The sequence below is a fragment of the Ursus arctos genome, unplaced genomic scaffold (genome assembly GCF_023065955.2).
Source record: "Ursus arctos isolate Adak ecotype North America unplaced genomic scaffold, UrsArc2.0 scaffold_2, whole genome shotgun sequence".
In the NCBI taxonomy this organism is placed as follows: domain Eukaryota; kingdom Metazoa; phylum Chordata; class Mammalia; order Carnivora; family Ursidae; genus Ursus; species Ursus arctos.
In genome coordinates, this window is record NW_026622874.1 from 102,373,940 (window position 1) to 102,389,159 (window position 15,220).

The following is a 15,220-nucleotide window of genomic DNA, read 5'->3' on the forward strand; positions in this document are numbered from 1 at the left end:
AAGCCCACATTCCAGCAGGAGAAGCGGGTTTCCAAGTATCCAGGCAGGGGGACGTTCCTAGGGGCTGGTGTCCCTGTGTGGCCGGCGGTGGGGGGGGGAGATGGGGGGAGAATGGGGGGGGGCCCTCATTCCAGCCCAGAAGGCCAGCACGGAGGGCGGCAGGCTCTCCTAGCTGGTTGGAGGACAGGAGGGCTGGGACAGGGCGGGGGCACAGGTGGGGGAGGTTGCTCGGGGGTCTGACTCCGCCCTGTGGTGGCTCCCCCTCCTCCAATCTTACCACGAGGCAGCAAAACCTCTTAAAATGTCATCGTGTCTTAGCCAGAGGGACCTGAAGACGTTGCCGCTGGCTGATTATGAATGTGGCTCAACTGGAAAGTGAGGGTCTCGGTTTCCAAGCTGCTTATAGAAGGTAGTTTTTCTCTTCAGGGCGTTTTCTGTTTCATGTGTTCGTAACGTGAACCAAAGTGAAACACGAGAGCAGCGACTCGGGGGTTCCTGAATGAGCCCGAGTTTCCCATCAGGCCGGGGCACGGGCTCGCCAGCGCCGTGCCGCAGGGCGGGCATCCCTTCTCCAGCGGCTCCTGTTCTGTGACAAGAAGGGGCCGTTGTTCCAGGCCTGTCACTTCCAGGCCTTTGCATTAACTGTGAATTCACTTTATTTTGTGTTTGTAAAAGCTGATGTATTTCCCCCAGTGAACACAACCGCAGCCGTCCGCGGCCATGGTGGAGTTTCCCTGTGGGAACAGCCCTTCCCCAAGGGCCTGCGTGGACCGCGCATCATTGGGTAAGGCTGCCCTCTGTCCGCTGCGGCGCAGGGAAGAGCTTGACGCCCTCCTCCCCCAGCTCTGGGTCCGCTCTCCCAGAGGACGTCAGAGTGACCACCGGGAAAGAAGACAGAGCAGGGTTGCCTAAGGCCCCGCTTTGTGACCTCTGCCCTGAAGCCGAGGCCAGAGACCCTCTGTCCTGCCACCAACGGTCTAGAAGTACTTCGGGTGCCTGTGCCCGACTGTGCCCACGTGCCCCACCCCATCCAGGGATGGGTGACGCTGGAGGCCCTCCCACCAGTGCCTGTCATGCTGTCCTCCTCAGACGCTGGTCCCTGCCGGCTGTCAGCAGCGAGCTCTCGGTCCCCTGGGGGACCTGGGACCTGCCCTGAGAGTTGGCCACGTGGTCTGGGTGAGCCCGGACACCTTTCCCAGACCCACCCGCAGACAGGTGGGCAGAGCTCTGGCTGTGGTCTGTGGGCGGCGGGTGGGGGCGTGTTTCGGGGAGCACTCAGGCAACTTTGGCTGTTTCCCCACCGTCCGTCCTGTTTCGAGTTGAGCTCTTGCTAGATTCTTTAACAAGCCTGCCTATGACGGAATTTAAAACCGATCTTTCTGTCCATCTCTAGAATCTTAAAGAATCATCTTTGGACCTCTTCAGGTTGATTTAAAACATTCCAAATATCCTTTTTCTAAACTCATTCAAACTAACTAAAATTGGCGGTTATCCTCTGACCCGATGAGGTGTTCCATGCCCCAGCCCGTGCCCTGTGCGCGCCTTACCTGCCCCGCCGCGTGGCCCCCATGCTGCAGCCGCACCCCGGGCCGAGCGTGTGCCGGGGACCCCGCAAAGGCTGTGGCATCGCGGCTTCAGTGTTCCCTGCGGATGCTGAGTTCGGAGCCCGTCCGGGAGCTTCACCGAAGGAAACTCGAGGAGGAACGGCCACCACCCTGGAAGTTCACACAGAGCCGAGCCCGCCCACAGTGCTGCTGGGTAGGCCTCCATGTATGAATGCCGTGTCCCAGGCGAGAATACCTACCGAAAAGGGTAAAAACGCATTATGTGGCCGCGGTGGTGGGTGTACCGTGTTCTGTGTATGTGATTTTGATAAATGTACTAAAATTTGCCTTGAATTGCCCTTGCTTTCCCGGCATGTTGCATCCCGTCGAACACCAGCTGCTGCTGCCCCACCGCATGTGACGTCTTTCGGATGGAAGAGCACAGGTGATCGTGGATCCTGGAGTGCGTGGCTCGTGGCGCAGATGCCGTTCCAGAAGCCAAGGCCTCCCGCCGGGTCTCGCGTGGGTGCTCGCAGCCTCGGATCTGGGCCCTCCCCGTCCTCTGCCTCCATGCCCTGTCCCGGCCCCCAGCGGGAGCGCCCTGTACGGCCAGTGCTGCTCCACAACCCCTGCCACACACCCTTACAAGCGCGGCCCGTGGCGGGGACCCAGGGTGAGCAAGCGGCCGGGCCACAGTGTGGAGCCCCCAGCCTTGAGAAACGCCGTGGGTTAAGTATTAGTATAAGAAATAACAGCCACCCCACCTTTTCTTTGCATTCCATCCCTTCAGAGGTGCAAACTTGACCCCAGAAAGCATGGAAACGGGGAATGAGCCAGTGTGATAAGTAGGATTCCTAACCACCACCACCCCCCACCCCCGTCAGGGACATGAGCATAGCGGTGCCTCGGGGACGTGCGCTGCGTGGCTGTGTGCGTGGGTGAGTGGCCAGAGCTCCCCCGCACACACACTGCCCGGCGCCCTGTGCACCTGCAAGCCCAGCGCGTCCGGCGGGAAGGAGCGCCTGCTCGGTTCAGAGGGGGATGTTCTCATTTGCAGCTGACTTGCAGTTCACCCCCCACCCCGCAGGCTTTTTCTTCACGTGGGTTGACAGCATTTATTAATTTAAGAACAAAAACATAATACATAAGCAGTTCAGAAAATTTGAACTGCGCAGAATTTACTCTGCACATTAAAGTCCTCGGGAATCTCGGTACTAAGATGCCGCGCTCGGGAGAATTTCCCCTTGGCTGTGGGACTTTTATAAACACGGACGACACCGATCTAGTAGTTTAATCCGGTTGTGCCTATAGCTCCTGGGATTGGGATGGGCAGAGGGGATGGGAGGTAGCGCCGCGGGGCCACCAGTGATGCCAGGGTGACAGCCAGGATGCCGCTGTCCCCACCTCCCCTGAAGCGCCTTTCTGGGGGGAAGCGCCCAGGTCATTCCTGAGGGACGTGGCTGAGGCCCGATGCCATTTCAGATGAAAGCTGCATGGGGGTGTTGACCCCTCCCTGCATCCTTCATGCCGGCACACTTGGGGCAGGCGGACGCAACTCCTGCTTGTCCTGCCGGTGACGCTAGGTGGCTTCTCTCAGAAAAGCCCCTTTCTGCACACTTGGGCCCTGCACGGTACTCTCCCTCTCCTCCCGGGACCCCCGTGCTCCCAGCCCTGTCCCCCGGCTTGTGACTTGCCTGCCTGTCCAGCGCAGCCCCTGGGAGCATTGGCCCGGGCAGGCCTAGGGTAGAAGGCAGCAAGCCGGCCTGAGGGCTCATGGTGGGAGGCCCGTGCACACAGAGGGTCAGGCGTGTGCCTTCGGACATTCTGCTCTTACTGTAGCTGGTGTGGCGAGAAACAGCAAGTCACCGATTGTTGCTAAAAGTCTGAATGAGGAAAAAGACGGTGATGTCAGCCGCAGACAGGATCCTACAGCCCAGAAGCCGCCTGCTGTATCAGTCACCTGTTCCAGGAGCAGGTGAGTGCGCCCCACACGTGCCATGCGGGCTGGGAGCTGGTGGCGAGTGGAGCTCAGTGTCCTGCCCGGTCCCCTGCGGAGAGAGGGGGGAGTGAGAGACCCACGACACAGCCTTGCAAGCGTGGGGAAGCCGAGCGCTAAGAAGAATGTGACACGGTGCTCAGCATGTTGGTGGGACCTAGAAGGAAGCCGCGTTGGCCATGACTGAGAGGTGACATTTAGGCTGCGCTCTAGCCAGAGAGCTGGCCGGGAGGGAGGGGACAGCGCCAGAGAATCAGTGTAGCAGGCCGCGTGCGGGCGCAGCCTGAGGACAGGGACGCGGCCTGGTGCAGTTTCAGTACCTCACGAGCGTGCTTAGATGCTCGGGTACCTGCCGCTTGGGGTGGCCTCGCGGGAACCTGGTTGGTTGTGTTTCCTGTTAACTCCTTGGGCGCCAGGGGTCATTTCAGAGGCAGGAGGTGGAGGCCGGTCGCAGAGCTCAGTGGGGCGTGGGCTGCGGCTCTCGGCCACCTCCGGTGAGCGAGTCCACGGGTCACCCTGGTCCTCACGGGGCGGGGGTGGACTGAGCGCGTCATGGCCCCAGGACGTTTCTTGGAAATTGCTTTTTTTAAATAACCCCCTGACTCGCTTGTTTTCATTTGTGTCTGTGCCCAAGAAGAGAGTTCAAAAATAAACCATGGTTATTCTGGGTTCTGGTGAATCCAGGTGCTGCCGGGTGGTGCTGGGCAGGGCTGCACCAGCCGCCTCGGCCAGCCCTGCCCGGGGACGCGGCAGCTCTCCAAGCCCTGCTTCTTGACGGTAGTGCGGCCCGCAGACTCCCAGTTACCCTGCGGTGTTAGCTTTCTGAGGGCTTCGAGCTGGCTGTTTCCTCAGGCATCCTTGAAACCGGGTTCGTCTATAGCTGGCCCACCGTGACCTGGAGTCCTCCCGGGCTGTCGCCTCGGCGGCCCGGCCTGGCAGCGGCCCCGGCCCCAGTTCGGAGCTGCCGGGTGAAGCCCTGAACCCCTCCCTCCCCCAGCCTTCTTCGGGGTACTCGCTCGCTCTGGACAATCCGCAGAGCCCCAGGGACTCAGGCGCTGTGCAAGCTGGCACCCGCACCCCAGTGTGCCGGTCCCCACCCACACCGCAGCCCGACCTCCAGGGAGTCCAGCAACGCACTGCGGCTGCTGGAACCTCCCGGGAACGTCTGAACTGGGGCCCCGACTCCCCTTCCTCCTCAGACTCACCTTGCGACGCTGAGGGGCCAGTCTGCCCTCTGGCCCTGCTGCCTTGGGCAGATCCCCAAACCCAGGGACGAGGGACATGCGCACGTCCCCGGCGCCTAGATGGACTCGTTCAAAGGGGCAGGTTCTTTGCAGGAAGATCAGCCCGTCCCTTCCCAGGTGGATTTGGGTCTCGTGGCCACCGCTTCCTGTCAGGGCTGAGAGCAGCTTCTTGAGGCCCTGGCTCGGACCTTGGGGGGGGGGTCGCCTGCACCCCTGGAATGGTGTGGCTAGTCTTTTGAACTTGATGGGATCTAAATTTGGACTTAGCTTTAACATTAGCTGCTTGGCTAAGGCAGGGCATGTTTCGGGGTTATTTTTAAGCCCTTCGGGAGAGTTCGTTCTTCCGGGAAAGGTCTGAATCCGCGGTCCCGTGAGACTGTTAACAGGCCCACACCCGCCTTCAGCCCCATGCCCTGGTGCTGTGGGGGTGGCCGCGGGGCGCTCCTGTGCCCACAGGGCTTGCCTGCACGGGGTGGGAGCGGCCCTGAGGGGAAGGGCAGGTGGCGCGGCTGCTGGCCGAGGGGCTGCCTCTGCACCGTCTGGATGGGTGTTGAAGCTACTTTGGAAGGCGGGTAGATTCCTGCTCCCCGCCCCGGGAGCCGCGGTACCTGTGGTGTCGTGACCCCGGAGTATCTTTAGCAGCATTCATGCCCTCGGCCCTTGGGGCCAGGTGGGACTCACGGGGACCAGTGACTGATACGGAGCTCGAAGGCGATACAGTCTACTTTGTATGTTTATTAACAAAAGCCAGGGCCCCTCACTTCTCAGAAACCATGACATGTCGACACCCAGTTCAGCTCGGGTGAGGTGCGCGGCCGCACCAGGGCCTGGGAGCACGTGGCATGCGTTAAGTCCTCCGCTAGAGATGCCGCCCCTGGGGACTGTCCCAAACTGCTCCCCACCCCACCCCCAGCCTATTTGGTGCTGGAAGGAACCTCTGTTCCTCAGTGTTTTATTCTCAAAACGTCCCCCCAGCAGCTGTCTTTCACACTGCTGTCCGTGTGCCACCGGGAGCAAAGCAGACGGGACAGCTGCCCCCACAGACGGACTCCGCCCCTGAGCGCCCCCTCCCCGCGTCTGAGCCAGGGCGTCCTAGCTTCACGGCCGCCACCTGGAGACCGGCTTTTGCAGAAGATGGAAGTAAACTGGGAAACAGGTAACATGACCAAGGAGGCGGGTTGGCCAATCCACACGGCGCTCACAGATGGAGGTTTCCCCTCGCCCCTGCTCCGCCCGACCTTGCCGCCACCACCCTCAAACCCCTCCCCGTGAACCTGGGTGATGGCCATGCTGGGGTACGGTGGCAGCAATGCCCTGGGGTGCTCCCGGAGGTGTCCCCGCCTTCCTGGCCGCACGGCCACAGCCCCCAGCACAGCCGCCTGAGCTGAGCTCAGAGCAGACGGTCACTTTAAGGCACGAAGGTCGGGGGCTGTGTTTGCAGTGACAGACCCCCAGACGCGGGCCTCCCTCTGTTGCCTTCTCCGTCTTTCCCTCCGTGATCTCCTGGTCACGGTGATGCTCTCAGAAGCTGGGACCCAGGCCTGGAGACCACACCTGCGCCTGTCCCCTTGCAGGCCTGGGACCCTGCTCTCCTGTGTGGTGTCCTCTGACAGGAAGCCGCAGGCCTGCTTCGGGGGGGAGGGGCTAAATCTGGATCATATTTTGCAGTTTTCCTTAGGAAGCCCCTGAACTGTAAGCTACCCACAGAGCATACGCGCACCCCCCGTTCTTGCCTCTTTCCAGGGGGGCGAAGCAGTCATGACCACACTCGACGCTGCAGGAGCTCTGCTCTGGGCACCGGCCGCTTCCCTCCCCGCAGCCGCGGGGGTGCTCGCGCACGAGGACAGAGCAGGCAGACGAACGCAGGCGCCCGAGCTTCGCAGGTAGCAGCCACGGTGCAGCAGATCGCAGGGACACAGACACCAGGGCAGGCTGGCCCCCTCAGCCCGGCCCGTGCTGGAAGGGGTCCGAACTGTCCGTGACGTCCCACGGGTTCTGCGTGATGCCGTAAGCGCCGACCCCAGACACACAGACCGCACTGTTCTCACCACCGCGGGGGACGGCGGGCGGCGGGCTTGGGGATGTGGAGGGCCTCCGCCTGGCAGCACAGACACCTCTGTCAACGTGACCCTTCCCCGCAGCCTCGTGGACGCAGCCTGCAGGACGGTCCCATGTGCAGTCCCTGCCACAAGCCATAAGCCCCTCGCTTCCCCTTGGCATGCAGACCGGCTCCAGCCCTGGGCCACCCCCTGCCCCCGGCGGCCTCTATGCTCCGGCGGTGCCATCCAGACTGGGCCTGAAGACCGTCTGCTGGGCCTGGGCCCAGGGGCAGGACCCAGGGCTGCAGCTGATCTTCCCCTCCTGGCCCCCAGGGGTGCGCGGCGCTGGACAGGCTCCTGCGTTAATTCTCCTCCGCCCTCCAGCGACAGGGGGACGATCCCGCCTTAGACAGTTTACGTGTGCTCAGCCTCCTCCTCAGCGAGGAAAACGTGCCCCCCAGGACCCTGCGCAGCCCCGTGCCATCCCGGCCACAGGGTAGGTCCGGCCTGATGGCTGGGAGCCGCCCTGTGAACATCTCCCACCCGGCCAGGGCGTCCACGGCCCCGTCCACCTGCGCCAGCTCCTCTTCCGTCACCTCGCGCTCCAGGGCCTGGATGCACAACGCCAGCCACCGCCCATGCTCTTCGATGGCTTCCGGCGGGGGTCCGAGCTGCGGCGGGCTCTCGGGGACGGCCAGTGAGCCTAGCCCCTCCTCGGGCTCCAGCTCCGGCCCCACGGAGAAGCTGTGGCTCCACGCGTCAGGGGTAAGGGGCTCTGACAGGCTGCTGCCCGGCTCCGACGCGCTCCCGCAGCTCAGGCCCGAGTCCGCGCTGCTGGGCAGGGTGTCCTCCGCCACCGACGACGCCCCCGCGTCCAGGCTGGGCCGCGTCTGCGTCTCAGCTTGAGTCCAGGCGTAAAGTCTCTGGGAGGGAGAGACACAGGCTGGGTTTCCTGGGTACTGCCCCTTTATGTAGCCAGAGCACTGCCCAGAGACCCAGCCCCTTCCCGGGGCCCCCCTGTCCCCTGCTAGCCCGGGGCCCCTCAGGCTCGCGCCACCAGGGCCCGCGCATGCCCTCAGGAGCGGTGCACGCCCGAAGTTCAATGGAACTCCCACTGTTCTAAGAGCAATATATACTCAAAACTTCTCTGCGTGGTTTCACTCTTTTTTCCTTGGATCTCTGCTCTCAGGGCTCTCCCCGTCTGGCATCTGCACCTGTCCTCCTGGCAGGACGTGCCTGGGACTGTGTCCTAAGACGTCCCTTCCCAGTGCTGCCCCCAGCGTCACCGACGTGCCACACCCCGGCTTGGTCTCTAGCAGGTGTTTCCAGCACCCTGCTGACCGGGACATAGAGACAGCAGGGACCGTTCCTGGCCCGGCCCTCCCTCAGCGCTAGGTCACCTGTCGGAGTGTCCAGGGACCAACCAGGGCTCTGGGGCCCCCATCCTCCTCCTCTGAGCCCCTCCAGTCACATGGAAGGTCGGGGGCTGTGGCTCCTGGTCAGGGTTGTGCGCGGAAGGTGGGAGCACGACAGTTGTGTCAGGTGAACACAACCCCAAGGAAGGACGCCAGTGAGGACGCCAGTGCTTTTCACGGCCCGGAGGGGCCTCCTTCCCCGTACGTGCCCCACAGCACATGCCGGCTCCACCCTCCCGCGGACTGCCGTCAGCCGCTCCCCCTGAGCCCTCGGCAGGGCTGCGTGTGAGGTCCCCCTCGAGCTGGGCTGGCCGCTTCCTCAGGGCTCCATAGCCCATTCCCCGGAGTCGCTCAGAGAAGATTGTCACGGGGAGGCAGCTCTGGGACCTGGAAACACCCAGCCCACTAGCTTGGCGGTCCTCAAAGTAGGGTCCCTGCCTGGCAGCACCCCCAGGAGCCTGTAAGAAATGCAGGCTCTCCCCCCCCCCCAGGGGCCGGCTCAGAAACTCCCTCCCGTCCGAGAACCTGTCGAGCCTCCCAGGGTTGGGCACACCCCCTCACCAGGAAACTGCTGCTCACAGTCCAGGCTGCTGGCCTCCAAGAGGAAGGGGGGCCCTCCCAGAGCCTCAACCATGGCTTTGGCTTAATTTTAAAACCAAAAGTTTCCAGCCCAAAGTGATTTGGTTGATAGACCTTAATAAACACCCACCTGCCTTTGGACTCAAACGCTGAATAAAGTTTGAGTTTGCAAAACCATTTTCCCTGAAGATAAGGTTCCAGGGCTGCCCCGGGGACCAGGCTGTGGGCAACGCCTCGAGGTGACAGCAGAGGGCAGCATCACCCCACGAGCCGGGCCTCCAGGCAGAGCCGCCTCCCAAGTGCGCGCATTGGCCTTGGCCTCCCAGGGGCCAGCCTTTCCTCCGGCAGGCTGGGGGGGGGCCCCCCCGCTCAGGGCGCCGCGATCCCGCCGCGGGGATGCGGGCGTGCTCTTTGCCATGCAGGAAATGCTAGGAAAGGCCTAGCACCTGACCCGTGCTGAGAGCTCCTATTCACTGCTGTGTCTCGAGAAAGAAAAGCGGTCTGCTCCTCGTCCCTCCTGCACCCAGTGCAACCTGATGGCAACGGCCACCATTCCCGGGTATGGACCGCGGGCCAGGCACCCGGTAGGACCGTGACACGCTGCCCGGTGCCAGCAGGATGACGAAGTGGGCACACGGGTCTGTTCACTTGGTCTGGGGTTCTCGCGCCCGGGACCCGCCTCTCGGCCCGCTGCCCTCTGAGCCCCGCGCGCGAGCCCCGACAGGGCACTCGGACTCCCGCGGGCCGGCCGCCCCAGACCCGCCCCTCACCTTGTACCTCTCGACAAGCTTGAAGCCCAGCAGGTGCTGCAGCTTCCGCAAGCAGATGGGACAGAGGTCCAGGGGCCGCCGCAGGGCCTCGTCCAGGCTGAGCGCCCCCTGCATGAGGCAGCGCAGCCAGCGACAGTTCCCCAGGCCCAGGAGGTGGCAGAGCTCGTGGCACGTGACCTAAGGGAGACCACACGGCACCACTGCCCTCGCCGCCATGCGCCCGACCACCGGCCCAGCCCCCGACGCCTGGGGCAGCCCCGACAGGGGCCCCGATGGCCAGGGAGTGGTCCGTGTGCCCTCGGCCCCCGCTCCCGACGGCGCCAGGCACAGACAGACGTCTCCCGTGCAGCGGCACCCAGGGGCCGCCCTGCACGGGAGCTTGGGCAGCAGACAGACCCCGGTTCAAATCCCAACCCTGCCCGTTCTAGCTGTGTGAGCTCAGGCAAAGGTGCGGGCGGCTCTGGGCCTTGGTGTCTGTGACGCTCTAAAGCCTGGCCCTTGTGAGGGCTGGACGGAACACTCAGCCCTTCTGTCTGAGCGCACATCCTCGGCATATTCTTGGAACTCACCAGAGCCCCCAGGCCTTCCATCTTCTTGCTGCCCCGTCTTCTCCCACCCATGCAGCAACCCCACACCCTGGCCTCCCTGCCCACCTTGCAGCACTGGACCATCCCCAGGGCGCTGAAGCACACGGTCTGGCCACTGTCCTGCACGGGAGTCTCGGGGCCATCTGTGGCCACCTCCACCGGGGCTGGGTCAGAGGCACTGGGCCTCGATGACAGGAGATCCCCCGAGAACCGGGCAAAGCTGCAGACGCCCACCTCTAGGGAGAGGCAGAGATGCAAGGGCGGCCTGTCACAGACGGCCCCGGAGCACAGCCAGCCCGTCCTCAGGATGCACAGGTCCCGGAGGCCCGGCCCTGCCCGCGCCCCCACGAAGGAGCCACGAGGTCCCTGCCTGTGGAGGCAGGACATGGGGATACACGTTCAGAAGCAGCTGTCTCCAGACAGTGCGTCATCTTCCCTGGGAGGGCTGGCACTTGTGTGCGCACACCGCCCCACCCCTGCGCCCCAGGGTGGACCCCCCCAAGCACGGGCTGAGGCAGGGGCTGCCGGGGCCCTGGCTCACCGTGTCCTGGAAGGAACTTGCCGAAGGTGAAGCTCCAGGCCTCGCACGGGTACAGGTCGGACAGCGTGAGGCCCAGCACGCACAGCGCGTCACCCGGCTTACTGTCCTTCAGGAAAGACAGGATGCCATCTGCAAGGGGAGAGGGCCGGAGGGGAGGTGAGGAGGCAGCTGGGCCTCCGTCCCCCAGTCCCAGGCTCTGGGCAGGCAAATCCTGTCATCCCCTCTTCCTCTGCCTACAGCCAGCTCTGCCCAGTCAGGTGCAAGCTGGCCACCTTGCACAAGAGGACGGTCATCGAGGTGGAGAAGTCCCAACAGCCATGCTGCACAACGTGGACCAGGGGCCACAGGCCTGGACCTCAGGGGTCTCCGTTTCCAACACTCAGGAGAGCTGGTTTAGACGAGGTAGTTGAGGCCCAGAGACATCCAAGTGGGGACGCCAAAAAGGCCACTTGATCAACAGGACCAGGTGTTCAGGGGACAGTGCCCCTGCAGCCACAGGACGGGGCTGTGGCTCCAGAGCTGCCTGCATCCTAGTCCCCAGGACCTGTGAATGCACTGCCTCGCGTGGCAGGAGGGATGCTGTGGGCGTGGTTAAACCGAAGGCGTTAAAATGGGAAGTGACTCTGGATTATCCAGGCGGGCTCAAGGCTATCATTAGGGTCCTTAGAAGACGACACAGAGGGTCCGAGAAATCTGAAGGTGCTATGGGGGTGGGACTGAGCCTGGAGCAGGGCCGAGTCCTGTAGGCAGGGGACAAAGGCAGGGCCAGTAAGGTCTAGGACCAGCAGAGGGTCTCAGAGTGGCTGAACCCGAAGCCCGGGGCACAGGAAGGAATGCCACCATCAGGATGGCACCTGCCCCAGCCAAGAGCTCCCTGTTCCCCCTGAAATCTCTGTGCCAGCAGCTCCCCTAATGCACACTGGGGATTGCGACCAGCCCTCCTGCCGAAGATGACCAGACAAGCTGAGTGAAATACAAAAAGAGCTTCTTAAAGCGTCCTGGATGGGGTGGAGTTGGCCACAGGGGACACTGCGCACGTCCTGGGGGGCGAAGCGAGTTTTCTGCACCTGATTGCGGTGGCAACTGGGTCCTGGGTGTGTTCATCAAGGCTCACAGAGCTGTTATGAAAGGGAGAATTTCACTACACATGAATTATGCCTCAGTAAACAGGACTTAAAAAATCAGAGACCCAATGAGAAATTAGAAATGGGGAGAGGATTGGAGCGGGCAGCTAAGGCTGAGGTGCTTCTGGGGTGAGGATGGGGGGTGCGGGCTGGACTCCCAGGGCCACGGGCAGCCCACCTGCGTCTCAGGCAGCACCTGCCTGGCAGAGGAAAACCAAAATCCTCCCTAGAGCAAATCACGTCAGCCCAGGCCACGAGTTCTCCTAAAAGTTAAATTACTTTCCAATTAAGATGTCCAGCTAACAATGGAAAATAACAAGACACGCAGACAGCAAGACACCAAGACAGAAGCAGCAGAGAGCACAGCAGCCACAGCACGCTCCAGATGGTGGGATTAGACAAACCACAGCAACTACGTCCATGGGTGTGAGTGCTGAGCCCAAATTCTAGCAGGAAATCGGTATTTTAAAAGGGTGACGCTGCTAATTTGAGAAAGAATCCATGAGAAACTACAGAAATGCAAAAGCAGGGTAACTGAAATCAGGAACTCAGGGTACGGGCGTCACGGCGTACGTGGTGCGGTTGGGGGATGGGTAAACTGCAAGGGAATGAACCGTGGCTGGAAGACAAGGACAGAGAAGATACTGGAGAGAGAGAGAGAGGAGGGTGAATACACCTCCACTTGGAGCCCCAAGTGGGCAGGAAGAACATGGCGGGGGGGGGGGGGGGGGTCCTGCAACCAGTGAAAGACCCCGATGTGCTCCACACTGGGCATCAGTCAGAGCCCCAGCCCCATCCTGGGACTCCTGAGACTTGAGTCCAAGTGTCCCACACATCGGAGAGCCCCTGGTCCATCGGTTCCCACCCCCCCCCCCCCCGGCTGCTCTCCAGCTGTCAGTGACCCTGGGGACAGGGAGGGGTCTTTTGGACGCACACAAGAGAGAAGGCTGGAGCGATGCCTTGCGAGGCAGCAGGGGGCCCGGGAAGGGCTTGCTTCACCTGCTCTTCGCACCGTGGGGTTTCCCCATGGACACGGGGCTGGCAGTCCGGCCTCCAGGCGCTCCACGGATGGGGAAGGGAACTTTGTTTCAGCCCTCCCCTTCCAAAGGCTGCGAAATAGAGGCTCCCCCACAAAAGAGGGGAAAGGGATTCCTTCCTTCTCCTGGGCAGCTTCCTTCTACTTTCTGCCTCCCGGAAAGAGCCCTGTGCTAAGGGCAGAGGCCGCGCTCACCCACCTGTGTGGAGCTGGCGCCTGTCCGAGTCCTGGCTGGGACGCGAGGAGCAGTGGATGGACGCGGCCGCCACCGAGGGCAGGCACCTGACCTGCAAGCCCAAGAAAAAGGCCTCCGTGCAGTTCCTCAGGTGCTCCAACAGAGCGCCGCCCGCCGGCCCCTCACTCAGATCTGGGCGGGGGGGGGGGGGGGGGGGACAGAACGTCAGCCTCTTGGCCCCCACCAGCCCGTGCCCAGCACCCCAGTGCCCCCACCCGTGCCCCCACCCAGCACCCCCACTGGGTCAACGAGCCTGACGAGGACCTGCCGTCACAGAGTCGGGCACACAGGGACATTTGTAAAGGGACAAAAGAGAAAAATGGAGGAGAGGCCCTGCAAGATGCAGGGGACACAAGTCTGGAGGATGGGGAGCTCCAGGAGGGGCTCCGGGGGCAGCACGGGCGGGTCAGAGAGGCCCCTCGGGGTCAATGCTGCCAAGAGCCGGCCGGGCAGGAGCAGAGTGGGACACTGGGAGGGTACAGACGAGGCTGGGCGTGGGTGAGGCGCCCCTGCGGGAGCCACAACCAGGCTGCGCTTTAGGAAGGCCGAGGGGCACAGACCGAGGGTGGCGGCCAGGAGGGCCTGGGATTGGCCAGTCAGAAATGCAGAGCCCTGGGCCACCTCAGAACCGAAACCACAGGTTAACGAGGTGCCCGTGATCTGCTCCCGAGAGCATGGGAAGCCCTGGGGGAGCCGCTAGCAGGGAACCCGGAGCGGAGTGCATGGTTTGGGAGCTGGGTGGAGGCAGCCTCTCTAGGCAGAGATGGAGGACTGGCCGCAGGGCGATGGAGAAGGAGCACTGCCTGCAGGCCTCTGGTCCCTGGGGCTGGCCGGACACACAGGTTTTCCGACAAAAAGGCCTGTTCCTCCCCTGCAAAGCCAGGCGCCACACCTGCCCCACGTCCCCTCTGCTGGGCCTCAGCACGCAGCCCGCCTGCCCCTCCTCCTCCCCAGCCCCCAGCCAGCAGGCCTCGTGGAGAACCCGGAGTCCCTCACGGGCCTAGCCACCCCCCCAGCACGGCCTCGGGGCCAAACAAGCCAGCACTCACCCCCCACCCCCACCCATCCCCAGCTCTCAAGTGACTCTCCCCGCCTGTTTGCACCTGTGACACAGGCTGGTCCTAACCTCAGCCCCCTAGGGGACGCGGGCTCTGGAAGACACCAGCACAGGGCCTGGGATGGCACACGTGGGTAAGGCCACACCTGCGTGCCGTGGGAGGTGACATGCCTGAAATGCCCCACAGCCCTGGGCGTTCTGACAGGAGTCTGAGTTGGGGTGGGGTGGGGGAGGTGGAGAGCCTGAGCCCAGCGGGGCCTGCCTGCCCCCAACCCCAACGCCCCGCCCCACCAGCACTGTCCCTATTCCCGGCAGGACCTGCCTGGGGCCTGGGCACAGACTCCCTGCCTTGTACCCAGGTTTAGGGTCCGGGTTCCCTGCAGGGCCCTGCAGCTCCAGGACGCCCCCTCCCCCTTACGGGTCCCACGGGGTGGGTGGCCCGCTGGCCCAGTACCTATGGGCTGCAGGTAGATGTGCTTGCGGGCAGGGCTCTGCCTCCGGGGCGGCAGGGAGGCATGGAAGGTCTGGAAGTCCTCAGGGGCCTCGGGGCGGCTGAGGAGCCAGTCGAAGGCCGTGCGGATGACCAGTGTGCAGAAGAGGGTCCTCTGGGGGTTGTAGGCCTCGGCCAGGAAAAGCCTCTCGGCGGGGCTGAAGGTGGACGCATAGAGCTGCTGCAGGGCCGGGTCGGCGGAGACCAGCGCCTCCTTCAGGGCCCGCGGGCCGAAGCTGAACTCCTGGGCCGGCCTGCACTGCAGCATGGCGGGCCTGGCCACTCCGGGGAGCCCCTGCTGTTGCCCATGAACCTCCCCGGGGACGGCCACCAGCTCTTCCGGAACCTTCCTGCAGGCCGACGGGAACAGCTGAAGGCTCCCCTCCGATGGACGCTGGGCGGGGGGGCCGTGACTCCTGGCCCTGCCCGGCGTGGGGTCTGCTCAGCAACAGCAACGGGCAGCACGGACACGTCCAGGCCTGGCGGCAACCTGGGGAGGGGGGACAGGCACCGCTGAGCACACATGGTCTGTTCTCTCTTGCATGGCCCTCCCGCCCGGCCAG

The 15,220-nt window shown here is 63.5% G+C and overlaps 1 protein-coding gene and 1 long non-coding RNA gene across 5 annotated transcripts; one reads left to right on the forward strand and one right to left on the reverse strand.

The window, feature by feature from the left end:
• Positions 1–230: 230 nt before the first annotated feature.
• Positions 231–7,969, forward strand: LOC125283430 (uncharacterized). Of its 2 annotated transcripts, none has more exons than XR_007191288.2 (4): positions 231–1,812; positions 1,942–3,519; positions 5,760–5,940; positions 6,528–7,969. It is a non-coding gene; the product is annotated as an uncharacterized LOC125283430 (long non-coding RNA). The 2 variants fall into 2 exon arrangements; XR_007191287.2 differs by having other exon boundaries at positions 5,763–5,940.
• On the reverse strand, positions 7,186–14,925 carry AMZ1 (archaelysin family metallopeptidase 1). 3 transcript variants are annotated; one of them, XM_044380993.1, is made up of 6 exons: positions 14,622–14,925; positions 13,075–13,242; positions 10,716–10,844; positions 10,241–10,410; positions 9,588–9,695; positions 7,186–7,746 (listed from the first exon to the last, which is right to left on the reverse strand). In XM_044380993.1, exons 1-6 carry the CDS (start codon positions 14,923–14,925, stop codon positions 7,186–7,188), a joined length of 1,440 nt encoding a protein of 479 aa, XP_044236928.1. The 3 variants fall into 3 exon arrangements, with proteins under 3 accessions (XP_044236928.1, XP_026346887.1, XP_044236929.1); XM_026491102.2 differs by having other exon boundaries at positions 9,588–9,764; XM_044380994.1 differs by lacking the exon at positions 10,241–10,410 and having other exon boundaries at positions 7,721–7,746; positions 9,588–9,764.
• Positions 14,926–15,220: the final 295 nt, after the last annotated feature.

What these genes read in the sequence shown, in the direction of transcription:
- AMZ1 (XM_026491102.2), bottom strand. Translation starts at nt 14,925, where the DNA reads ATGCTGCAGTGCAGGCCGGCCCAGGAGTTCAGCTTCGGCCCGCGGGCC. An exon ending in CATCTACCTGCAGCCCATAG is followed by an intron (nt 13,243 to 14,621) that starts GTACTGGGCCAG and finishes CCCCCCGCCCAG; the next exon opens with ATCTGAGTGAGGGGCCGGCG. An exon ending in GGATGGTCCAGTGCTGCAAG is followed by an intron (nt 9,765 to 10,240) that starts GTGGGCAGGGAG and finishes GGTCTCCCTTAG; the next exon opens with GTCACGTGCCACGAGCTCTG.